We start from the raw sequence: 27,744 nt of genomic DNA, 5'->3' as shown, positions 1-27,744 counted from the left end.
ATAAAAGGCTAATGAGGTATTGTTGTCACCCTGCCAAGTAGGTGAGCAGGCGGGCAGTGTGGACACCCAAGTTTGCCTCATTCTTGAGTTATCGCATTCACAATCTATAATTTTAAAATTAATATCTACTACTAAAGATTTTGTGTGAGTTTGGATTTCAGCGACCTCGACTTTATGATTAAGATGAGAGGTCAGGTTTTCTGAAAATATTGTGATTGTGATAACTCCAGAAGGAAGTTACCTAGAATTTTCAAACTTGTACCATAGGTACAACTGCTAGGAGACTGAGGGGTAAAACTGGCGGCTGCCATTTTTATTTATTCTCAGTCCATATTTTTTTTAGAGGCTAAAAACGCAACAGTTGTCTGACAAGCAATTTCATGGTCAGATGAGATCTGTTCCTTGATTATCCACTGACTGATTATGCAAGAAAAACATCTTAAGCCGCTTCCAAGTGTAAGTTGTTCATTTAGTAGCTGTTCCTTGAAAAACCCAGTTTCAGGTCTGAAGACATGTTAATGCAAGTGAAGACGGACATCATTCTGTTTTAAACCCAAAATCACATTTCTATAAAATACCAAAGATAACAGTCTGACAGACTTCTATAATATAAAACTTCACAGTGATTCCCAAAGAGCTTGAGCTGACAACATGGGATATCTCAGTGTGGATGAAGTGTGCTCATGCAATATTTGAGGAAATTGGAGTAGTGCATGTGGAAGTGATGGGTCTAAAAGCTACCTGTAGCTGATAAACAACGTCTGTGAAAGTCTTTTAAGAAATGGGAAACAAAAACCTGACATAGGACCCGACAGAAGCATCTGGCCCTTCAGCTGATCCATCAGCTGTTTACTGAAGCCTAATAAGAAAAGGTCTCACTTGATGGGTGTCTGTCAAGAAGCCCTTCTTAAGGAAGGGAAATGGGGAAATGAGGTTATACTTAAATAGCATAACTGGACTGAAAATCCGTGGCAACTGGTGTTACGGAGTGATGAATCAAATTGTTTTCAATATGTACAGAGGAGATCAAAAGCGCGATACATCAGTGAGTATCATCTGTAAAACACGGAGGCTCTTTCCCTCTTTCCTGTTGGAATTCATTATACAGTTAGAGAAATTTTGTTATAAAACAAAAATAAAACAAAAAGCAACAACCTTTTCTCATGCTCATTATTTCTCATACTCACTGAAACCTGATGTATTTCTGCAGCTGCGGAATTTGTAAAAAAAACCAGGACCAACATCTGCTTGTACTGTGTGACACATGCAAGCTCTACTACCACCTGGGCTGCCTGGAGCCACCACTAACACGAATGCCCAAGAAGACCAAGAACAGCTATTGGTAAGTTGGGTTTAAGTGGACCCTGAGGCTCTCCCCTAAACACCATGAAAAGTGATCTAATTTGAGCAGCTGACAGCATCCGTTGTTGTGAGTCATATGAGATAAAACTGGCACAAAACAGTCATTAGTGAAAGTCACACATTAACCCCATTTCTCATTTCCTTAAGTGCAATTCAGTTCATTCAATTTTATTTATATAGCACACAACAACAGCTGCCTCAAGCGGCTTTATATTAAAAAGAAGAGTAAAGATCCTACAATAATTCAGAGAAAGCAGAGAGAACCACAATCATATGACCCCCTATGAACAAGCAGTTTGGCCACAGTGGGAAGGTAAAAACTCCCTTTTAACAGGGAGAAACCTCCAGCAGAACCAGGCTCAGGGAGGGGCGGCCATCTGCAGCGACTGGTTGGAGGTGAGGGGAAGACGACAGGACAAAGACAAGCTGTGGAAGAGAGCCGGAGATTTATAATAACCAGAAGCGGCAAATTTACTGAGACTCTTTACTTAAGCAAAAGTACAAAAATCTGTGTTAAAAAATACTAAACTTTTTTTACTCAGTTAAAAGTGAAAAAGTAAATGGTCTGAAAGTAAAAAAGTAAAAAGTAGCTCTTTGAATGACAATTCTACCTATTCTGTTTTTATGCAAAAGTAATTAAATCTTCTGCAGTATTCATATTTTCGTATTTAATTTTTGAATTAATACTAGTACATTAGAATACAAATGTTATTCAAATCCACATTCTAATTTTAATGTACTCATAATGTACTCAGCTTCATTCTATTATGTAGAAAACAATGAGTAAAATAATTTTAAAAAATAGCTATTTTCTGTTGCCTACGTTGTAGAGTGTTAGTTTGTCTCCACATCTGAACAGTCAGGGGTTAAAATGACATTCAGCAGGTGGGAAACTCTAACATCGGTTGTAATGGCTCAGCTTGGAGAAAAGAAGCACCACTCGCAATAATTTTTAATGTGAGCGGGGCAGATTCTTACTGTACAGGCAGATGACCTGCTGCTCTTTTTTGATTTACGCAAATGAATTCAACAAGATGTAAGCAGATGTTTCAGAGCTGTCTCGGCTGATTTCCATTTCCTACACTAACAGGGAACTGTATATTGTGTTTATGCTAGACCAGGGGTAGGCAACCTTTTTGATGACGAGTGCCATCTAAAATTTCCTCAGAAGTCAATGTGCCATATAATTGCATTAGCAATAAATTTAATAACGCTCTATATTAACAGTTGCTGTGCTGAGTGGACAGCTCCTGAAGGGTCGGAATGTGGAAATTTGAGCATTGCTTGAAAAAACTGACAGCTAGCAACGTCCCTCTCACCAGACTAAGTGATTTTTAGCCAATTACAAGTTGAATCTGGTAGTTGGGCTTGTTAGCTAAGATACCATCATTAAGAAGCGGCACAACTAATGTGTCTATGTGAGCTAATTTGCGATGTGCACCGCATTGTCTGTTTGTAAACACAATCAACTAATCGTTACATTAAAGACTGAAGATTTAGGTGTATGATTAAAAAAGAAAAAAATTAATTCAATTAAATGAGTCAAGTCGTTTTCAATTTCCTTAGGCAATGCTCTGAGTGTGACCAAGCCAGCAGCGATGAAGCTGATATTGCCATGGAGACGTTACCAGATGGCACCAAGAGGTCCAGGAGGCAGATCAAAGGACCGATCAAATTCATCCCACAGGAGATGTCACCAGAGCCCAAGAAACATCAAGTAAGAGGCACTGTGTGTACTGACACACTGGAACCAGCTCATATTAGCTAAAATGTGCAAAAGGTTTGCATGCTCTATTGTTCCTCCACTCTAATTACAGTGTATCTCATGTTGTCACTGGCTAACTGACACATTCATATTGATTACAAATAATTAACTTGCGTTCCCATTAGTTCCCTCTTCTTCTAAGGTTATCAGTACGTTGCACACGGTGATCTCACGCATGCAATATAAACAGTGTTACTGCATACAAAAAACACACAGGCGTTCTCCTGGTGGAACTCAAAATAATAAAAGAGAAGAAAATGAACTTGAATCAAAAAGTTGTTCCTTTTTGATTCACTGTGTTTGATGAGAAACAAGAGTAGGAAGGTACAAACCCAGTTTGAACAGACTAAACAGATGGGCTCCATAGAGACATGTTTTAAAAGCAGTAGGTCTGTGCTGTTACTCATTAAAATCCTCAGTCTCAGTAATTCTGATCTCTAGCAAAGATAACATTGTTTATGTGTATAGGTTTTGTGGTTATAAATAGGAATTTAAAAACCAGCATGTCGGCTCAGAAGTACAGTGAGTAATCCAAAGAAACAGAATGTTAAACACTTTTGACTATGTTGCTCAGTTCATTTATTGTTTTTTTTTTAAGCTAAAAGATGGCATATTTATTGACTTTCTGCAACCCGTCACTTGGTCTACTTTTTTTTTTTTAAGGTTTCATCTTTCTGGTTCCAGATGGTGTTGATGCTAAAGTAAAAAGTTAAGCCCCTTGTGATTAAAGCTGGACACTAGTCTGTACATTTCTAATCAAATAGAAATATCAGATTAGATATGACCACATTTGGCACAGTTATTATCAGTGTACATATTTATTTATATATGTATATGTATGTATATACATATGATGTTGTTTTTTTTTTTTTTTTGTGTGTGTGTGTGTGTGTGTGTGCGCGTGTGTGTGCGTGCGTGTGCGCGTTGTATCCAGGCCTCTAAGGCAAACGTATTTTTGCCCACATGGTGATAGTTTTTTTGTTGTTGTTTTTTTCCCTTTTACTTCTATTTTCCAAATTAAACAGTCAAACAACAGGTAACATGCACAGAAAAGGAAGAAACGAGATTTTGGGATAAAATCAACGAAATCATATACAGTATTCCCTGTCTGCAAAAAAAAAAAAAGATACCGTACTTTCTGGACAATAGAGCGCACCTGTATATAAGCCGCATCCGCTCTATTTTTAAAAAATTTAAAAAAAAAAGATATACAAGCCGCACCCAGCTATAAGCCGCAGATATCTATGATGAAAAAATAGATATTTACTGCATGTACAGAACAATCTTGTAGTGCAAATGTACAAGTATGTACCTGAACAGATTCTTTCCGAACAATGCCTTTTAACACGGCAGCAACTTTGCTGATTAAAACGTAACAGAACCAAGAGAAAATAACCGCTATTTATTTACCTCCATTTTTCCTGTATTTGAAACCACATGTCACTTTAATCATCTTCGCTGAAACCCATGAAGTCGTCTTCTTCAGTGTCGGAGTTGAACAGGCTCAGAAGCGCTTCATCACATCTGTCTCCATCAGTCTCGCTCTCCGTGTCACTGTCATCCTCCGGTGAAGTTGGCTCTGAAGGTGCGCCGCTCTCTTCGCGCAGCAGTCCAGCCTTTCGGAACCCATTGGTGATGGTGGATTCTTTCACAGCACTCCACGCTGTTAGGATCCACTGACAGACATCAGAAAAGGATGCTTTTCGCATGCGGCCAGTTTTTGTGAATGACTTTTCACCGCTTGTCATCCAAGTCTCCCACTCAACCCGTAGTGCAGCTTTAAATGCCCGATTTACACTGATGTCAAGTGGCTGCAAAAACTTTGTTGTACCTCCAGGAATCACAGCTGGAATGGAGTTTGTTTTCTTGATCGCTGCTTTCACAGAATCTGTGATGTGGGCCCTCATGCTATCCAAAACAAGCAGTGCTTTTTTCCGGTGAAAAAATCCTCCCGGGCGCTTCCCATAGCACTCCGTTAACCATTCCTTCATTAGACCTTCTATCATCCACCCTTTGGTGTTAACTTTGACCACTATGCCTTTCGGGAGTTGTTCTTTCGGCATAGTTATGCGCTTAAAAATCACCATTGGTTGAAGTTTTTGTCCGGATGCCGTGCATGCCAGAACGCAGGTGAAGTGCGTCCTCTCATGGCCTGTTGTTTTCAACAACACGGATGATGCACCTGTCTTGTTAACGGTCCTGGTCAGAGGCAGATCAAATGTTAAAGGTACTTCATCCATATTGATTATGTCGTCTGGTCCGATGGAGTTTTCTTGTATCTTTTTTTCAACGAATTTGTGGAAGTTTTCAACTTTTTCCTGATAGTCAGGGGGGAGTTGCTGACAGAGAGTGGTCCGTGCCCTGACGGACAGGTTTTTACGTTTCATAAATCTGAAACACCATGACGGCCCACCTTTGAAATCTTTAATATTCATTTCGCGGGCGATTGTTTTGGCTTTCAGTCGGATCTGTACAGTGGATACACCTCGGCCACCTGCTCTCAGTGTCTTCACCCATTCCTCCAGGACATTTTCAAGTTCAGGCCACCTGCTTTTATGTCCTCTGAAAGCTTTTCTCGACTTTTGGCATTGCATGAGCTCTTCCCGCTGCCGCCTCCAACGTCTCACCATAGACTCATTGACGCTAAGCTTGCGTGCAGCAGCGCGGTTTCCCTCCTGGATAGCAAGATCGATGGCCTTCAACTTAAAACTTGCATCATACGAACTTCTTCGTGTGGTTTCCATGATGAAGGGGCGAGGATTTGAAAATAATTACCAGTTGGTAATTTGTTGTGCGTGTTCTATCTGCTAAAGAAAAAGTAGTGTATTCTTCTTTGCATTGATTTTTCATCTATCTTGTTTTTTATTCTAATTCTGGTTAGAGTCCCCCTAGTGGTGGAAGAAAAATCCACAGAATAGCCGCACCTTTGTATAAGCCTCATGGCTCAAAACCTAGGGAAAAAGTAGCGGCTTATGGTCCAGAAAGTACGGTAATTAAAAAAATTGTGTGATCATCAAGGTTTTGCAGTCTGCTTCACTAGCTAACTATATATAACTACAGCGGTCCCTCGTTATCGCGGTAGTTATGTTCTAACAATAACCTGCGATAAGTGATCCGCAAAGTAGCCGACTTTATTTTTTACAATTATTATAGATGTTTTAAGGCTGTAAAACCCCTCACTACACACTTTATACACTTTTCTCAGACAGGCAGGAACATTTTCACACTTTTCTCTCTTGTTTAAACACTCTCTAAGTTCAAACCTTGTAGAAAAATAAATGCAGTACTATAGAATCAAGCCAAAGGCACCCACTCGACGTTTTGTCGACATTGTTGTGTTTGTTGGGGAGAAAACTTACAAACATACAGTACAGCACTTTAGAGTCAAACTGACAAACTGATAGCCATTGAAGCATTTATATCACAAAATAGTGCATTTTCTGTAAATTCTGTGAATCTCGGGCCGCCATTTTCTTTGTGAGTATTTATTACACGGCGTGCTGCGGGGAAAAGCCTGTTCTAACGTTTGAGTCTAAGGTTTATTTGGAGCACCTGGCAGCTCTTTTTTTCTTCTCATCAGTAAACTCTCTTCATACTCTTTCACATGATTTTTGCATCGGTGGTAGAAGAGATTTGCTGTGTTTGAGTCTGAGGTGGGGACCGGTTTGCAGCATAATTGCATAGTACAGTTTTATCTGGTCTGTGTCAGACTTTTCATAACCAAACCATTTCCATGCTACAGAGGTAGCCCCTCGTTTTTTGACTGCCATATGGAAAAGATATATATAAATCTTATAAAGTTTGTATCTGTCTTGTGTGAAACTTGTATGAAAAGCATACAAGAGTGAAAAAAAGATATGATCCCTAGAAAAAGTATATAAATGAAACTAGTATGTTTTGAAAACTTACTAAAACAATATATGAAAGTGGCCACTTTCATGACTAAATCATATAAGCCTTATATGGTTCACTCCTCTCTTCTTCCTGCTTCTAGAAGATGTGAAAGTGTGTGAAAACTCTCTCTTTTTTTTTTTAAGTTTTTTGATAGCTATCTTTAACCCTTTACAGCCGATCGGAGCGGGCACGCTCTGTTTTGCGTAACTATTTTTAAATCCCGGTAGCTCTGCAACCAAGTAAGCTAGCGCAATAATTTTTTTTGCATATGAAACTGGAGGAGTCGTACTTACATCTTATGCCATCAGCTTGTCCTAGGTCACAGTTTCCTTCCACATATAGCTTTGCAAAAACTGCATAAAAATCACTTGCAGCAACAAAAACATGATATTCCAGAAACACGCTTCGCCGATCCATCAGCTGTTTGTAACACTTCCTACGTCCATCAGCGCGAACTATCACATGACCGCATGACCTGCCCGAAACCGGAAGTGACGTCATTTTGCGGAAATGTAGTTTTTTACGATCGGGGCCTTATGAGCTTGTGTTTTACTTGTTATGTGTTTTAAAAAGTTATGTTTGACTTTATGACTTTGTGTCGTTTCTGGGATGCTTAAGACTCATATTGCACTGCTGGAAATAGTTTATTTTGATGCATATGCTGTTATTTTGCAAATTTGCACTATAATATTTATTTTCGTTTTTCCTGCAGTATATAAAAATTGGTGTATTTCAAAAATAAAACTATGAAGACACTCAAAATAAATTTCCTGTGGTGGGAAACTAGTTTGTGTAACTTTTTTGTATTTACAGTTTTGAGGGATAAGCCTCTTAAATTTCTCTAACTAGAAATATATGTTAAAAAAACAAAAACGATTTTCAATTTTTTTGTAGTTTATTGCACTTTTTTGCAATTTATGTAATTACTATGCACCTAATGCAGACATATTATTAAAGTTTGGGCTATAATGGTTGTATTGATGTATAGCAACTTGAAATGCTCCCAAAAATGGCTCCACAGCATGTAAAAATATAATATAAGCTCTGGCGAACTTGGTTCTATGGTAGGTCTTAAAGGGTTAAAAAAAAAAAAAGAAACTGCATTTATTATCACAGACCTCAAAATGAACACAAATAGCATAATCCAAAACCTTGCAGCCAACAAATGAGGTTCCCAGTTTTAAGTGAGAAAAGAGAAAAAAATAAAAAACAAAGCTTGGAGGCAGATTCAGAAGCATCAGTATTTATGGTTAAAACAAGAAGAGAAGAATATGGCTATTCCTAAAATGTCATTCTACTATAATGTTCAAACAAAATCAGAGTGACAGTATGGGAATCCAAATAAAAGTTAGGGGGCATAGTCAAATTAGAGAATGGAAAAGATGCAAATGCAAAGTTTTGACCCCTGAGATTTAGCCTAATAAGATTCGCGTGTATCACCTTTGGCACAAGGGCCCAGTGTGCTCACTCTATTCCCAGGTCACACTCTTGGTTCAGCTTAGTGTTTTCAAGCCAGTTCCAACTTCATCAGATTTTTTTTATAAAAGCGACAGTGGAGGTGCCTTCTGCACCCTCTGGAATACCATCAATTCTAATAATATTACATCAGTAGCATCCTTCAAGGTAAGACGCTTCGTTCATGTCCTCATCTATTTCTCCAGTGCATTTCTCAGTTGTTCCGATGATGCACAGTTTCTTGTATTTTTCCAGTTTAACTCTGCTGTTAGTTCAGTTCAAAAGAGCGACATCCCTGATGTCATGGCTTCCTTCACCGCTTCTCGAATTGTTAGTAATTGTTTTTTCTCTAGTCAATATGTGATCTAGAGGTTCTCACTTGGAATTCAAGAAAATTTTTCATTGGGTTCTTCCAGCTGAGTCAGTAACACAGAGTGGTGAGAAGAGCCTGAAGTCTATCTATGAAATGGGAGTATGTTAGAACTAGAAATGGCACGATATGACTTTTTTTTTATGTCCGATACCGATATCATAAATTTGGATATCGGCTGATACCGATATGAATCCGATATAGTGTTTTTTAATCAATAAAAATGTTTTTTTTAATATCTTGCTGCATTTTGTATAAGTTCATACTCAAGTTTAAAAAAAACAACAACAAAAAAAAACCAAAACACTAAAGCTATTCTGTTATACCTTTATGCAAAACATACACTGCACCCAAAATATTTCATAGTTCAGCAAAACTGATCAATCTAATAAACTTAAACCTGCTCCATCCTCCCTATTCTGGTACAGTGGGGCAAAAAAGTATTTAGTCAGCCACCGATTGTGCAAGTTCCCCCACTTAAAATGATGACAGAGGTCAGTAATTTGCACCAGAGGTACACTTCAACTGTGAGAGACAGAATGTGGAAAAAAAATCCATGAATTCACATGGTAGGATTTGTAAAGAATTTATTCGTAAATTAGGGTGGAAAATAAGTATTTGGTCACCTCAAACAAGGAAAATCTCTGGCTCTCACAGACCTGTAACGTCGTCTGTAAGAAGCTTTTCTGTCCCCCACTCGTTACCTGTATGAATGGCACCTGTTTGAACTCATCATCTGTATAAAAGACACCTGTCCACAGCCTCAAACAGTCAGACTCCAAACTCCGCCATGGCCAAGACCAAAGAGCTTTCGAAGGACAACCAGGAAAAGTATTGTAGACCTGCACCAGACTGGGAAGAGTGAATCTACAATAGGCAAGCAGCTTGGTGTGAAAAAATCAACTGTGGGAGCAATCATCAGAAAATGGAAGACATACAAGACCACTGATAATCTCCCTCGATCTGGGGCTCCACGCAAGATCTCATCCCGTGGGGTCAAAATGATCATGAGAACGGTGAGCAAAGATCCCAGAACCACACGGGGGGGACCTGGTGAATGACCTGCAGAGAGCTGGGACCAAAGTAACAAAGGTCACCATCAGTAACACACTACAATGGCAGGGAATCAAATCCCGCAGTGCCAGACGTGTTCCGCTGCTGAAGCCAGTGCATGTCCAGGCCCGTCTGAAGTTTGCCAGAGAGCACATGGATGATACAGCAGAGGATTGGGAGAATGTCATGTGGTCAGATGAAACCAAAGTAGAACTTTTTGGTATAAACTCAACTCGTCGTGTTTGGAGGAAGAAGAATACTGAGTTGCATCCCAAGAACACCATACCTACTGTGAAGCATGGGGGTGGAAACATCATGCTATGGGGCTGTTTTTCTGCCAAGGGGACAGGACGACTGATCCGTGTTAAGGACAGAATGAATGGGGCCATGTATCGTGAGATTTTGAGCCAAAACCTCCTTCCATCAGTGAGAACTTTGAAGATGAAACGAGGCTGGGTCTTCCAACATGACAATGATCCAAAACACACCGCCCGGGCAACAAAGGAGTGGCTCCGTAAGAAGCATTTGAAAGTCCTGGAGTGGCCTAGCCAGTCTCCAGACCTCAACCCCATAGAAAATCTGTGGCGGGAGTTGAAAGTCCGTGTTGCTCGGCGACAGCCCCAAAACATCACTGCTCTCGAGAAGATCTGCATGGAGGAATGGGCCAAAATACCAGCTACTGTGTGTGCAAACCTGGTAAAGACCTATAGTAAACGTTTGACCTCTGTTATTGCCAACAAAGGTTATGTTACAAAGTATTGAGTTGTATTTTTGTTATTGACCAAATACTTATTTTTCACCCTGATTTACGAATAAATTTTTTACAAATCCTACCATGTGGATTCATGGATATTTTTTTCACATTCTGTCTCTCACAGTTGAAGTGTACCTCTGGTGCAAATTACTGACCTCTGTCATCATTTTAGGTGGGGGAACTTGCACAATCGGTGGCTGACTAAATACTTTTTTGCCCCACTGTATTTTAAAGAGTAAGCAACCTAACTAATAGGGTTGCAAACTGCCAGCAAAAAAAAAAATAAAAATTAGGGAACCACCCTCCACCTCATGATGCTTAATCGACGTAATCAACTTTAATTTGATGCAGTGTGGGAAAAAAATGCACAGAAATCAATTATTTTTCAAGAAATAATAAATAGATTCAACATCTTTCTTCAACAGAATTGCAGACTGCACAGATGGAAATAGTACTATAGCTTACTAGGGTATATTAGACTTAATAGTTACTATATACAGTAATGGACTTCTATACATCTTACATCAGATTAAAACTTTGGGTGTAAAATTCAGATAATTATTTATTAAAAGCTCGACATTTTAACTGAGAATATGAAAGAAAAGTATGTCTTTGTGCCCCCTTTTCACTGTTCAATCCTTATCGGCCCCCCTGGCTAAACTTTGCTAGACAGTTACCAGCCGTCAGCTACGTAGAAAAAGATCCTGGTGTAGAAAGTAATATTAAATAAATTCTAACAACTAGAGCTGGGCGATAGAACGATAACGATATGTATTGCGAAATAACTTTTTCTCGATAGAAAAATTAAACTATTGCGATAGACCTCACCGCTCTTGTCCTCTTAAAAAAAAGAAAAGAAAAAAAAAGAACAGCCAATCCAAATTAAGTAGCGCAGAGCCGAACCAATCACAGCCGCAGCGTCACGTCACGTGACTTGTTACGTACAGCACAAGTGCCATGCTGTATTTGTTTGGGAAGCAGTCAACCGCCATTCCACCCGGGGAATGGAGGAAATGAGTGTGCCGACTAGAAAAATCAACCGAGAGCGTTACCGAAGAGAAAACAGATGATGGTTCCAATGCCGGAGAGATTGTCGAACGGAAGAGCCATAGAAGTTTCGTAGTGTGAAGGTATTTCGGCTATTTCAAGTCTGACAAAAAAACAGAGTAGCGCGCACTGTAAATTGTGCCGAAAGCAAGTCTGGAAATACAGTAAAGCGGTGCAGCTTAATCTCTGACTGGAAGCGCTAATTCATCATTCGGCTTTTGTCAGAATAAAGTAACTGTTAAAACTGTTTGAAAAGCTCAGCTATACAACAAGGAGAGATTGAGAATTTCCTTTTAGTTCTCAGTTTATTTGATATTGACAAAAGTTAGTCAAGGACTTACCCCAAATAAATTCCAAATTATTTCATCCTGTTTATTTTAGTTTAGAAGATCCTAAAACTCAATCCAGTACTGCTTATGAACTATTATGTAATAACAAGCAACCGTTTTGGTTTTTTTTTTAAAGCAGAAGCTTTCATCATTGAAACATATAAAAAACTGAAAGTGACAGAAAAAATAGCTGTACCTATAAATAAAGGCACTTAAGGCACTTTATAAAGGCACTTTAGATTGCAGGATTCCAACTGTGCCCAGCTTCCAGTAGAGTGCATGTGACTTTGACACAATCTCCTTTCCAGATCGTCAACTTTTCTTTATTATCAGGTGTGTTTCCAGAATCACTAAAAACTGCTGTAATCAAACCTATACTGAAAAAGGACAATCTTGACAAGACACAAATGAACAACTACAGGCCGATCTCAAATCTCCCGTTTTTAAGTAAGATCATTGAAAAAGCAGTTTCTCAACAGCTCAGTTACTTCTTAAAACAGAATAATTGCTACGATGCCTTCCAGTCAGGTTTTAGACAGAACCACAGCACTGAAACCGCTCTGACCAAAGTGTTTAATGACATATGTCTGAATACAGACAGTGGAAAAATGTCAGTCCTAGTTTTACTGGATCTCAGTGCAGCATTTGATACAGTTGACCACAACATATTACTCAAACGACTGGAGAACTGGACAGGTCTTTCAGGAACTGTACTAAACTGGTTCAAAACATACTTAGAAAACAGGAAATACTTTGTATCAATAGGTAACTTCACATCTGAGCAGACAAGTATCACATGTGGAGTTCCCCAAGGTTCCATCTTGGGACCCCTTCTGTTTAACATCTACATGCTCCCACTGGCACAGATTATAAACAACAACAAAATAAACTATCACAGCTATGCAGATGACACACAAATATATATCACAATGTCACCAGGAGACCGAGGCCCTGTACAGGCTCTTGGTAAATGCATTGAGGAAATCAATGACTGGTTGTGCCACAATTTTCTCCAGCTAAACAAAAACAAAACTGAGGTAATAGTCTTTGGCGCCAAAGAAAAACGATTACAGGTCACCAGAGAACTTCAATCTATACATCTAAAAACCACAAACCAGGCGAGAAATTTGGGTGTAGTGATGGATGCAGACCTAAACTTAGAAAAACACATTAAGACAATAACAAAGTCAGCTTACTATCACCTCAAGAATATATCAAGGATAAAAGATCTGATGTCTCAACAGGACCTGGAAAAACTAGTCCATGCATTCATCTTTAGTAGGCTTGATTACTGTAACAGCATCTTTACAGGTCTACCTAAAAAATCAGTCAGACAACTACAGCTCATTCAGAACTCTGCTGCTCGAGTCCTCACTAAGACCAAAAAAGTGGACCACATCAGTCCAGCTCTGAGGTCCTTACACTGGCTGCCTGTCCGTCAGAGGATAGACTTTAAAGTTCTGATGCTGGCCTATAAAGCTCTGAATGGTTTAGGACCAAAATACATCAATGACCTCCTGACCCAGTATGAACCTTCCAGATCCCTCAGGTCATCTGGATCCGGTCTTTTATCAGTTCCCAGAGTCAGAACCAGACACGGAGAAGCTGCATTCAGCTTTTATGCTCCTTATATCTGGAACAAACTCCCAGAAAGCCTCAGATCAGCTGAAACACTCAGTTTATTTAAATCCAGGTTGAAGACTCACCTGTTCTCAGCTGCATTTGAATAAAGCACCAAATCCACACTTTAAGCTTAAATTTCAAAACTTACATTTAACTACTGATTTTATCTACTGTTCTGATTTTATCTGTTTTGATTTTATATACTGTTTTGTTTGTTTGTTTGTTTGTTTGTTTGTTTGTTTGTTTGTTAATTAGTTAGTTAGTTTATTTGCTTGTTTTAATCAATTTTAAATCATGCTTTTTATTTGTTCTTGTTTCTAATATCTCTGTAAAGCACTTTGAATCACCTTGTTGTTGAATTGTGCTATACAAATAAACTTGCCTTGCCTTGCCTTGCCTTCCAAACAAAAACAAAATAAACAATGAAAGGAGAAAAAAAGTGAATTTTGCCACGACCTAAAGACCTAAATGTCACCTTTGTGGCCTCTACGAAGCTGGCTGTTGTCAACAGGGTTGTAACATGGGGTATTTTACCAATGAGGGACTTCATTAAAATGAATTAACTATGATTAATCACAGTGAATATCAGTTTCACTATCCGCACCCTACCCTGATTGCTGTCAAAACTCTTGAACTGAGAAGTAATTCAAGTGTAACCTGTCTGATAAAATTAAACAAGCGCAAGAACTGATGAGAAACAAAATCATTGACATTTGCGATTTTGGAAATGGTTACAAAGTCCTTTCTAAGGCTTTGGGACTCCAGGGAAACCAAGGTAAGAGCCCTTATCCACAAAAATGGAGAAAACTGTGGCGAACTTTCAAACTTTCTATCAAATGATTCTAATAACACATTGGGTCGTGACCTCCTGGATAAGGTATCAGAATCCAGAACAATATCTCCAGGCCTCACTTGTCTCAGTTAAGGTTAGTGTTCTTGATTCAGCAATGAGACGCACACTGGGAAAAAATATCCGAGGGAGAGTTCCATAGCTGGCCAAAATAAACACAAGGCAAAACACATTTTGATGATACACAAGACTTTTGGGGAAATATTTTAGTATTTAGTATTTTAGTATTTATTTATTTATTGTCATTGTCAAGAACAATGAAATTGCGTTTGGGGCTTCCATACAACCCAAAAAAAGAAGAAAATAATAAATACCCCTTAAAACCCAAGTGTACATATTTAACCCAGTGTGACTCCAATGCAATAAGACAATCCTTAGCAATAATGTTCGTAGAAATTCAGACAAAGACCTGAGAAACATGACAAAATACAACAATGCAACCCATTCAATATTATTGTACTGTGAGATATGATATCAGATATGATAGTTATCTATTTAAGAGAGAGGGGGGGGGGGCAGGAGGGGGAAGAGAATAAAGATATGATGCACCAATGCAGACCAGTTCATTGCTATTAAGAAGTTGGATATGGTTATTGTCCGTGAGAGGGGGGCAGGGAGTTCAGGAGCCTCACAGCCTGTGGATACAGGCTGTTGGCCAGTCTGGATGTTCTGGCCTGTATAGACCTGTACCTTCTCCCTGAGGGCAGCAGATGGAAAAGGTGGCGCGCAGGGTGATGTTGGTCCCGCAGGATACTGTGCACCCTCCTCAGACAGCGAGTGGGGAAGATATTACTGATCTCTGACAGACTTGTTCCAATAATTCTGCCAGCTTCTTTCACCACCCGCTGGAGTGCTTGCTGATCGGCCTTGGTGCAGCTGGGGAACCACACTAGAAATCCATACGTCAGAACGCTGCTGATGGCACAGTTGTAGAAGTTCAACATCAGAGATCTGGGAATGTGTGCGCTCCGCAGTCTCCTCAGGTAGTAGAGGCGCTGTTGGGCCTTCCGTACAACTGAGGTGTTCTGCAGACTGGTGGGACAAAACCCTTGAATGTGCCTGAATGAAAACAATTCTGCCAAAAATTGTGGGCCAAAGTTCCTCCACATCAATGTGAAAGACTCATTGCCGTTTATCACAAGTGCTTGACCCTTGCTGCCAGGCGTGGTACAACCATCTCTTAGGTTTAGGGGGCAGTTGATTTTTCATATAGGACCACGAAGGTTTGGCTAGCTTTTTCTCTTAATAAATGAAATCATTATTGAAAACCTGGATTTTGTATTTACGCAGATTATTTTTGTCTAATGCTGAAATTGGTTTAATGTTTTGAAGCATGTAACTTTGACAAATATAAACTACCAGTCAAAAGTTTTAGAACACCCCAATTTTTCCAGTTATTTATTACAGTTCATGTCGTTCAAGTCCAATGAATAGTTTGAAATGGTACAAAGGTACAAATGTTTGTTTGTTTGTTGGTTTTAAAGGTAAGGTTAACCAAAAGTGAAAAATAACAGAATTATACAAAAAGGCCTTTTTCAGGGAACACAACATAGATTAACAATTTAAAGCTGTTCCTCAGCAATAGAGGTTGATCAAGCCTTGAAAACTACAGTATTGTACTGCAGAGGAGTAGTGTGTTGCTACAAAAATGGTGAGAAAAAGGCAATTAACAATGAAAGAGAGACAGACCATCATAACATGTAGGTGTTTCCTACAGAGAAATTGCAAAGAACATCAAGGTGCCTGTAAGTACAGTTTTCTTCACCATCAAAAGTCTCTCAGAAACAAACTAACAGGAAAAGGTCTGACAGACCCAAAGCCACAACTAAATCAGAGGACAAGTTTCTGAGAGTTAACAGCTTGTGTGATAAGCTGCTCACAGGACAACAGCTTCAAGCACAGCTTAATAGTGGTCGTAGTAAGCAAGACTCGGTTTCAACTGCGAAGAGAAGAATTCCAGCTGCAGGTTTGACAGGACGAGTTGCAGCAAGAAAGCCATTGCTAAGACATCATAATAAGACAAATAGGCTTGCCTGGGCCATGAAACACTGCCAATGGAAGACTGGAAGGAGGTTTTATGGACTGATGAATCAAAATTTTGGTTCAAATCTTCGGTTCATCACACATTTGTAAAGACAAAGTATTCACCACATTCCTGCTTTGTTGGTAGTGGCTCCTGAGAAGCAATTCTACAACCACAACCAATCTGTTTGATCAACACTAGTTAATCTGTGACACCGGTTAATACAAAATAACAGTCATGCTGCCTCTTTCCTTTACATTTTTGCTTATTTGGTGAAGGGGACCCCTTCCTTGGTGATAAATGATCCTTCATATCATGCGTCGAAGGTGCAGACACAAATTAATATTTTCTCACAAAACTTTAGTTTTGTGAGAAAATATTAATTTGTTGGAAGGCCTAATTACAAACCAATCAGTGTATATTTATAATTACAAAGTATAACTTAAAGAACAGTCAGTTGTTCTTTAAGTTAGAAATAGAACACTGAAGCCTTTGTAATGACGCCTTCACCTAAATTTTACCTGAGTTACGGAATAAGGTGGACAAATGAAAAAAGGTGGCAAATTGAAATTAGCGTGTCTTCTCATGCTCTGTTAATTTTTCTAATCCTGTGCAATAATTCATGCTTCTTAAAGATGCACTAATGTACTTAATTAAAGATTGATTTTGCCTGGGACGTATGAACTGCCCACATTTTTAATTTCCTCACCTGAGCAGAGCCTGAGAGTAGCTATGCTATGTGGCTGAACCTTTTTCAGCTGATCCAGCTACACTCTGTTCTCCCTGGGTTTATAGATTACTTTAACTGGCACTACTTTAATACAAAAATTATTAAATAATGTCAAGCCTTTTATTTGGTGCTTCACTCACAGGAGAAAAGGAACTATGAAGGAGCCAATTGGCAGCAATCTTGCAGTTAACATTCTTAATGATAAGTGCTCCATCTGGCAAGTTGTGCTGAGCCAAAGGCGACAGATGGGATTGTTTTCACAATCTGTTTAAATATGTTGTCAATTTTTCTTCCCCTTTTAAACTCTCTCCAGCAGCTCAGACATTTGCTTGAAATAAGGTGTTTTCTGTTTTCTCACACTCGTATTCAACTTATGGTATCCTTTTTTCTGTGAGAAGAATGGACACCAGAAAGGTTTATTTCTATGCTTGTCCACTTTGTGGCATCCACGGGTATTTCATCCGTAGTCGCTTGAAGTCATGGAATATCATTCGCTTTTTTTGCTTTCTAGTCACCATCTTTGGTTTCTGGTCATTGCTTCCAATGTAGCTTAAGGGTTTACCAACAGTGCTGTGAATGAAGTTGCGAAATAAAAGCATTTAATTCATCTACTTGGCTGGCTCACAGTCTAAACCTTATCATTTTTTTTTAGTAACACCCCCTCTGAATGAAGTTTTTTCCTTCTAAGTTAATTGAATTAGCCCCCAAGAAGAAACTGTATGAAAATGTTTCTATGTGAAAGTAGAATACTTTTCATTTTATGTAGAAGAAATATATATATATATGTGTGTGTGTGTGTGTGTGTGTATATATATATATACACATAGAGGCAGATTGATATTTTTTTCCGTTTTTTTGCAGCGCTTCTAATGTAATACGTGCATAGAGAGCCAAATGAAATGATTAATGAACCCAGATTAATCCTTTTTCCAAAACATCTTTCTTTAACAAACTTTGAACATTAATACCAATTTCTCGTCGTAGCAGACATTAAAAAAAACAAGATTAAACACAACATAAATATAACAAAGTGCATAACTTAATAAAATTATTACGATATGACCAAATATCTTACGAAGGTAAAAGCATATCTGAAATCCTAACCAATGCATTTAAATTAAATGAAAATAATTTGAAATGCCATGATTTAGTCATAATATAATATATATACTTAAATAAGATATTTCAAAAATGCTATATATTTAAAGTTCCAGTCCATGACTTGTTGAAAAAAGTAACAGCATGTGTCTCCTTTTTGGCACATTTGACACTGACCCAATGTAAAATTTAAAAGAGGAGAAACAATAATGACATAAAGTTTCCATGTGCCAGGAATTTTATCTCTTAACAAAATGATGTTAATCATTATATCATCCATACTTATGCATCTCCTTACTGTTATGTGTTTATGGTCACTGTTATAGTACAGCGTGGACTGTGAATAGATACCCAGTTTGTTTGATAAAGACAAGGGAAGATAATGATAGAAACAACTGTTCATCTATTATTGTGTCAGATTGTGTTTGTCTATGACTATAATTATAATTAACTATAATTGAAGACTCACCTGTTCTCAGCTGCATTTGAATAAAGCACCAAATCCACACTTTAAGCTTAAATTTCAAAACTTACATTTAACTACTGATTTTATCTACTGTTCTGATTTTATCTGTTTTGATTTTATATACTGTTGTTTGTTTGTTTGTTTGTTAATTAGTTAGTTAGTTTATTTGCTTGTTTTATTCAATTTTAAATCATGCTTTTTATTTGTTCTTGTTTCTAATGTCTCTGTAAAGCACTTTGAATCACCTTGTTGTTGAATTGTGCTATACAAATAAACTTGCCTTGCCTTGCCTAGATAATGATCAGACCCCGTACTGTCAACTGCTGCAACAAAAAACAAAACCTACAGCAACTGGTACACAAAAATTAGAAAATGCACAGATACATAAATCAACAGTCTTCTTGTGTGTGTGTGTGTGCGTGTGTGTGTGTGTGTGTGTGTGTGTGGGTCTGAGCGAAACTGAGTGTCTGTGTATGTGACTTTGTCACGAAGTGTATTTGATAATAAGGGTGGGAAGCCGCAATGACAGCCCCCAGGAGCCGAAGGCAGATAGAGATAGATCGAGGAGATCAACCCATCCGCAGGCCCCATGAGTACCGAAGACCTGAGGCTACACATTTTGTCGACAACTGCGAGTCTGTCCGAGCAGGAGGTAGACCTCAGATGGGGTGCCCATTGCCAAAGGGCGAGAGGCAGCCAACCCCGCTAGAGGCTCGTCACCCTAGCAACCAAGAATTGCCCAGGACTTGGCAGAGTCCCGAGCCCCCTACCCCCACCACTCTCCCACGCAGAAGAGGTCCAAGAAACCCAAGACCACCACTCCTGAGAGAGTGGGTCAACGACCACAGCAGAACATCCACCCGCGCTCCCTGGAACCAACAAGACCTGTACCTGGGCAGCAATGCTCACCTGGAAGCAGTAGGGAAGGATTACCCCACCCTCCATGACCACGTCCCCACAGGGGCCAAAGCTCAGAACCGAACCAGGACCCAGCCAGATCAGTCCACAAACCACCAAGGGTGTAGGAAGACACGTGTTTGTCATTTCAGTACTCTTCCATAGATTTCATTTCAAGACTCTTTGAGTTCCTTGTCTTCATGTTATACAATGTCTCTTCTTCAAGCTACCTTTGGCAGCCCCTCCCTGTTCCTTCAAGGACACAATCTAAGGCAAATGAAATGAACCAAGAATGCCACATTGCTTGAAAGCCTTTTATAAAGCAACCAACACCTGGATTACTAAAATTAATTTCTTCTCTGATCTGGATTTCAGCAGAGAAAAATCAAGCTATAAGGTGTCAGACAAGGCTTTGACCCACCCAGAAATAAAAATGTCTTAATTTCTTCTTAAAATTATATTGTATTGTTTTGTATTTTGTATGGCATTACCATTTCAACCATTTACAACCGCTCGGATTTTTAATTTATCTTTTTAAATAGAGAACCAGAGGGCAGAAGAGGAAGAGAGTTCCAGTCTGTGAGGAGCGAGAAGATAAAATTGAGGTTTGTTGCTTTATTTCTCTACAGAAAAAAAGGTATTGTTCTAAACAACATGTTCTTGAGAAATTCAGTTAAGCTCTTCTACCTGCCCATGTTTGCTTCTTTGTCGCATTCTGTCATTCCAGGGTTTTTTTTTTGTTTTTTGTCTTTTCTTACTCATATTTGCCAGTATTGTTCCTCTATTGAAATTAAAAAATAGTTAATTGTTTCTTCAAGAAGAATCCTACTGTTTAAAGGAACTGACTTTCCTCACAGTACAGATTTCAATACATACTTTAAGAATGTAAGAGGAAGAATGCAAATGTTTTTAAGCTTTTTTTTTTTTCTCTCCTTTGCCAAGTTTGTGATTGCGAGACTGACAGAAAAGGTCAAGCTGGGCTAATAAGACCAAAGCTGTTTACCCCTTAGCTTAAAACACTGGTGAGGTATTGTTGTCATCCTGCCGGGCAGGCAGTGGGCAGGTGAACACCTAATTTGTAAATGCATTAACTTCAAATAGATATCACAGGTATATCTATGACAATGTTGGATGAGTTTGAGGTCAGAGGTCAGAGAATCTTGTGACTGTGATAACTCAAGAAGGAAGTCAACTAGAATTTTGAGATTGATACTATAGGTGCATCTGCAAAGAAAGTCCAAAAAGAAGTCTTGGACAAATCTCAGTCACTTTGACCTCAAAGTCAGAGGTCAAGTGTTATGAAAATCTTGTGAACAAGGCAAATGTGTGTCTACTAGGAGACTGAGGGGTAGATCGGTGTATCTGTATTCTTATACACAAGATTGTACAGTGCACAACTTGATGTGTTGGTGTTTATTTTTAGAATTTGTTGTGCTCATGACAGAGTTGTAGAAACTTTTGTACATACACAGTTCAGTTGATTTTAATGAACACGTTAGACAGCCCTGATTCTGATAATCACTGTTTAATAGCAATTGCCATTGTGCTATGTGCAAAAATGAATTCAACTATTTTGGTTTTGGGATGCTCATGGATGATTCCAAGTTCTGAATGTTGTCTCAGGTACGTAATAAACTCAGAGCAAATATTCCTATAGGCTGATGGACTCATTTCACGAAAACGTCATTACTACTGGCATGTTGCTTTAATCTGATCTGTCATGTTTCCTAATCGTGGTACAGACTTTATAGTAAAGTTGCATTTTATAGGAACTAATGTTGAAAAAACAATTCATTAAGTTTTTTGTGAATTTTCTGAGGTTTAGGTATGCCTTAAACAAGTAAAGATGCAAAAATTTTGTATTTTACAGGCTCCAGGATATTAATGTTTATGTCATTTTTAATAACACATGCACAGATAAAAGGAATTATGTTCCTGTGTATGCTGATCCATTAATGTGACTGCTTGGTTCACATTTGTAATCAGTGAGGAAGGACATTAGGGAGATTAGGACAAAGTGGACACACTTGGGAACACAGCTGAACAGAATCTAACTGATAAGAAGCAAAACTGAATATCATGCACATGAGACAGGGGACTATGAAAATAAAACAGGATATGACCAATAAACATGCTGAGACCCAGGCTAAGATGTTTGAACGTGACACAGGGACCGGAGATAAACAGATGACTGATTACCACAGGAAACACTGAGGACAAGAGACAGAGACAAAACTAGAACAGACTGGGCACGAAACAGAAATAACACAATCATAAGAGCACAGAGGACAAACAAACTCAGAAATGCCAGGGAACAGTGTAATCCTCAAAGGACAAGATAGTGAACTAGAACAGTAAATCATCTCAGATCCAAAAGAAATAAATCACAAGTCAACAACAAAACTCAAAATACTGGGTCAAAGACCCAGGACCACAACAGTTAGACACGATGTTTTTACCATTTTAGGGGTGAGTACAATAACCAACTTCAGTTTTATCTGAATTTAGAAGCCAGAAATTAGAGGTCATCCAGGTCTTTATGACATTTATGCAGTTTAACTAATTGGTGTGTGTCAACTGGCTTTATGGATAGATAAAACTGGAAATCATCTGCATAGCATCCATACAGCTGTTTTAGTAGTTAATGTAAAGTTTCAATAGGGCCTTGCCCCAGTTATCACATTCATCAGTTATATTGTGGAAATAATGCTTTAATGTACTTCACATCTTTCCCCAGTTTAATACTCATTATTTTTTACTACTCAACAAGCACTCATACAGGTCTCATTCCTAATCAGCCTTGTTTCCATAGGAACCTCTGCCACGGGAACGGCGACAACGCCAGTCTGCAATGCAGAAAAAACCAAAAGCTGATGACACGAGGACTGAGTGTACAACCTGCAAAGGACCAGGCGACAATGAAAACCTTGTGAGGTGAGGTAATGCAAGTGTGTGTGTGTGTGTGTGTGTCTCAGTCTCAGAGGTTATTATTTGTGTGTGTGTGTGTGTGTGTGTGTGTGTGTGTGTGTGTGTGTGTGTGTCCCATGACGCAACCATATCCTCCTGATGATTAAAGTTCAGTCTTCATTAGGCTCGGGCTGCCTATGCTCTGCAGAATGAGGGGGTTGACGATTTCTCCTCCATAGGCGCTCTATATTGACCTGCCACATACATTTGCACAGTTCATTAAGGCATAATGAACAGCAGAATTTCCTCTACCCCTGATGTCAGGTGTCTAATAAACAGAATTCTTCTTGGCATTTGGCATTCTATGAAAGAAATAATTTAAAAAAAGTTGGTAATAATGGGGACCTTGTCAGGACATTGCCCTGTGATGAAACCCTCAGATTTTTTTTCCCAATTATTCAGACTTCCCACTGAACACAGTTCCCTTCATGAACATTGTCTTGTTGCTCTAGAGTGCACATAGACTTGTAACTTTAAGCACCTTATCAGTTTTTAAAAGGTTATGTTGAAATATAACTTTAGCCGTTCTATTGTAAATTCAAAGATGATGCATGAAGTCACTTGTGTTTTTCATTCATTTTTGTAAAACATCTGTCCTAATCTGCGGGTGTTTGTTTGTTTGTTGGTGCAAAATCAACATTTGCTTTTTTTTTTTTTTTTTTCAAGCTTTTGGATAACTTTAGAAAGGGTTCAGCATCAATTCTGTAATTCTGCTACAGTTTTATTGCAGTGACTAAATTATAAATTCTCATCTCTTCTACTTTACTCATTGTTTCAGTTCCATCATTGATTTAAGTCATTCAAAAAAAGCTTGACACTCAGTGGTCTCTAGTGTGTACCGCTCTTCTTTTTCTTTACTCGGTATAAATAATGTGGATAGTGTGAATTACTATGTGCTCTAGAATTCACTGTCTTCTTTTCAAGATCAGACAAATAGTGAAGCAACAAATGCACATCCTTTAAATTAAAAAAAAGTGCAGAAAATTCTATTGTGACTATTAAATACCCCAATGAGTGACAGGAAACAAAGAAGAGTACAAACACTTTTTTGGTGTTTGGATTCTTTTGAGTTGAAATAAAACCATCATCTATCATCCAGCACTTGTACTGGGTTGATTCAGGCATCCTATTAGTAACTAGAGTTTTATTCAACAGTTTAAATCTTTAATGTCTTTTCTTTTGCAACAATCTGCTAAGTAGTGTCTGTAGTGTAAAGTATCACACTAATGTAGAATGAATGTTACAAATATTAGTTTTTCATTCACATTGACATGTCAAATACCTTTTCAGGACCAGTGTCATTTTAACAGATTGGAATGAGCTCAGCACTTGAATACTAAAGTATTTGTGTGTTATTTTTGGTGCTCTTGAGGCAGCATTTGAGTTTCAGGGGTTCTGGTCGGGGTGTGAGGTGTGCTGCCCTGACTCTTTCTATCTTTGCATTGCACAGGTTGTGAGAGCTGGGGCAGCTACCTCACCTCCCATAAGAACTCGGGACAGATGACCGTTGGCTTAGAGAGAGAGAGAGACAAATTGAAGCATTTGAAGAATGGCAGTCAAGTCAGACTGAAGAACGAGACCATCACGCCGCCCCACAGCCACCTCTGATCCAAACTGGACCAACGAAATTGAGCAGATCTGTGTGAATCTAAAACATGGATCCCTACATGATGAATTGTTGTCAGACACAGTTATATTTCATTTTATTACTATATTTTTATTAGTGTTGGACTCTCAACTGCTTGCACATATGACCATTAACTTATCTTATTATTTGGACACAGCTGCATGCAGCAAGACATGTTAGGATTTAAACACTTTTGACGACTGACTAAAATACATGAGCAAAAGAAAAAAAAAAAAAAAAAAAAACAAGTAGAAAATGACAGCGTTTACTATTAAGCCACCTGAAATTAAGATCTGTAATACATTTGAGTTATCTTTAATGGTTTTCATGAAATATTGTCATTCCTTCTTTAATGTGTGCTGTATTTCCTTTTGAAAATCGTTTTAGATTAACATTAGACAGTAACAGTGAAACATGAACACCTGTATTGCTCTGTTCATTAAAAAAAAAAGAAAAAAAAGAAAGCAATTTAATGCAAAGTTCAGTTGCCCACTTTGTGGCTTCCTTAAGATTGATTTCAAGTATAATCAGTCGAGTAGGATAAAGCTTTCTCAATGAATAAAGCAGCTAAGTTTGTTTGGTTTAGCGTTTAACTTCTTAAAGGAAGTCCTGTAGTAAGCTGAATGTGCTGCTGTGGAGCACTTTAGACTATATCTCAACGTAACCCTCTCTATGCGTCTAGGCGTACTCCTGAAACCAGCGTTTCGACATGCTTTGCTTTGCTTCTACTCTGGTGTGCCACACATTTGACCTGCCTGTGTGACCTATCGGTTCTGGTCAATGGTGTCTATTATTAAATATGGTTAACTGGAAACATTCTTGAACGTGGGCTTTTCTAAAGTTGATTGTTGTGTTGTGTGCTGATGAATACTGAGGAGAACAAATATTAAGAAACAGGATTATTATGTACAGAAAATGCAAAATCTCTAATACACAAAGTTTCTGTTGTATCACGTAAAGGAGTAAAGTAATCAACTGTGGTAAGCAGCTGTAGTCGGAAGGAGCTAGTGTAGTTAGCAGTTAGCAGTAATAGCACTTAAATATTAGTCCTAATGTCTTTAGTGTCTTTAATGTCTTTACGCATTTAGAAGTCTTCCTTTGTCTCATATCTTGAAGTGACAGTTAAACTGACGTCCTCAGAAAGAAGCGCAGCTTTGCTTGCATGTCTCTGGTGGCCCGAAGTGCTGTCAAAACAATATCTTATTGCTGCTCTCCCAGGGCTTCTGACAAGTGTCAGATTCTGCCCTCAAATGTCACTCCATTGCCTATTTGGGGCCATATATGCATGCTTTTGAGAACAGTTACTGCAGTTGCAGGCATTTTACTGCTGTTTGCTTTTTCCAGAGTTTGTCCAGAAACAGCACCACATGGAGTTTTCTCTTGGGATAAGATTGTAGAATGACCTACTGACTCCTGACCAGTCCTTATCCCATTACTCCTAGTCTCCTAGTCAGTCTCAAAGACTGCATATCAGTTCTACAGTGCATGGCTATATCAGATCTGTACCATAACTTCAAACTGAAAATTAGTGATGTTGTCTTGTCGCTTTTGAAAAACAGGTAGTCATTTAGTGTGATGCAGTGTACAGTATTTATTAAAAAGGCCAAACATGTCTTCACTTTGTGCCAACATACTTAATTGTAGTAACCTTAAGCTTGTGTTGCCGAGTTCGAACTCTGATTTGTGACGTGTTCGAGAAGTTTCTTTGTCTGGCAAATATTTGTTTACAGATGTGCTTTTAAGGGATTCTTTCTGATTAATTGTGTTTTGTGTTACTGTCATTCTGTATGAAGTAAGAATGTGAATGTTGCATATGTATTTGTACATGTATATGAAGTGTTTCCTATGGTCTATAGCTCTTGAAAAATAAGCAGAGCTTTAATAAACTCTTGACTTTTTCACCTTATTGTTGCCATGATAAATGACTGTCAGACAGTTAATTAATTGTTGTAAAGCTGCGGCATGGTGGTCCGCTTGTGCATGTAGTGCCCTCTGTCATCTGTGATTTATCGCCTGCGAAGGGGCCTTGTTGGTGGAGGTGGGGGCAGAGGAAATATTGCTTCTTGGCCTACGTAAAGTTTCAGCAGATGTGGTTGATTGTGTTATTGCAGTGACAAAATTTTTACGAAACAAAACAAAGACGGTAAAAAAGAAAAAGTAACTACAAACCTTCTATTTGTGGGATGTTAATGTTTTCTTTTTCGGTTTTCATACTACAGAAAATCGTCCACGTTCACAATTAGGTCCGTGGTTGGACAAGCCGAACAATGAAAAAAAGATTAAGAACAAAAGACCCTGAAGTCAATAAACTTGTTGCTAACTGTACATTAACTGTAACATAGCATACATGTTGTTATTAAGCCAGCTGATGTCTTTCCGTAATAGGATGCAGATATGTCATAGGCCTAACGTTGGCATACAAGTGATTATTATCATTACGGAGCAGTAAGTCAAATACAGGCCACTAGAGAGAATACAGAAATGTGTGAGAACCTTGGGCAAAAAGATGGACACAGCCACTATGACAACATTCTTTGATTTGTAAAGTCACTATATTGTAGGCTTTGAAATGTATTTTTTAAAATTTATTTATTTATGAGAGAAAATGACCATATTTGGGCAAGCGAGTGGAATGCTATCAGCTAACACTGCCTTGTTTGGACACACATAGTTGTTAGTCGGCCAGTGCTGCGGTGAAGTGGTTAGTGCTACGACCTCAGAGCAAAAAAGGTTCTTGGTTCGAACCCCACTTGGAACCGTTTTTGTGTAGTACAGGTATTGCAGCTTTCACAAAGAATATGAATTTTTTGCTAAATGAAGTTTGTATTCTGAAGTGCTTTGAGTGGTCAGTAAGACTAGAAAAGTGCTATATAAATCGCATTACATTTCATAATCAGTGCAAAACCTGGACCTCATGTTTCTCGGATACTGTGTTAATATCATTAGTTTCACATCGAGCCGTATTGTTTATCAGACACTACTAGAACAAACTGGCTGAATCAAAGCATTTCATTCATAGGACCTATGTTCCTTCCTCCCTCCCTCCTTGCACGTCTCTGTGTTTGAGAGAATGTATGTATAAAAAACTTCAAACTCGGGTCATCTACCAGAGGTTTGGAAGCTTGAGGGTCCTACACAGTATGTTACCTGTTCTTAGACTGTGCTCTTCTGGACAGATGTCTCGGAATCACTCGCCCAGCTTGGCTCACTGCCCTGCATGCTCCGATTACCACAGGGACCACTGTTACCTTTACCTTCCACATCTTCTGGAGCTCCTCTCTTAGCGCTTGGTATTTCTTGAGATTCTTGTTTTTCTTCTTTATGTTTCTATCACTTGGTATGGCTACATCTATCACTACGGGCTTATGCTTGTCTGCCACTACTGTGTCCAGTTCGTTAGCCATCACCAGTTTGTTCTTGTGTATCTGGAAGTC

General features: G+C 38.7%; 1 protein-coding gene across 2 annotated transcripts in view; it reads left to right on the top strand.

Annotated features, from left to right (window-relative positions):
- Window positions 1–27,744, top strand: part of phf14 (PHD finger protein 14) — a 145,612-nt gene that overhangs the window by 53,933 nt on the left and 63,935 nt on the right. The window contains exons 13-17 of one of the 2 annotated variants that reach the window (XM_085378075.1): window positions 1,211–1,342; window positions 2,929–3,079; window positions 20,259–20,321; window positions 22,529–22,650; window positions 24,134–24,532. In XM_085378075.1, coding sequence (XP_085234201.1) covers window positions 1,211–1,342; window positions 2,929–3,079; window positions 20,259–20,321; window positions 22,529–22,650; window positions 24,134–24,140 — 475 coding nt within the window. In that variant the 3' untranslated portion in view covers window positions 24,141–24,532. Of the gene's footprint in view, window positions 1–1,210; window positions 1,343–2,928; window positions 3,080–20,258; window positions 20,322–22,528; window positions 22,651–24,133; window positions 24,533–27,744 lie in introns of those variants that run through there. The other variant, XM_085378074.1, reaches the window with a different exon arrangement.

The sequence above is a fragment of the Diplotaxodon limnothrissa genome, linkage group LG18 (genome assembly GCF_057381915.1).
Source record: "Diplotaxodon limnothrissa isolate DT_005_m linkage group LG18, D_limnothrissa_male_GT1.1, whole genome shotgun sequence".
NCBI classification, from domain to species: Eukaryota; Metazoa; Chordata; class Actinopteri; order Cichliformes; family Cichlidae; genus Diplotaxodon; species Diplotaxodon limnothrissa.
This window is presented reverse-complemented; position numbering and strand designations above follow the sequence as displayed.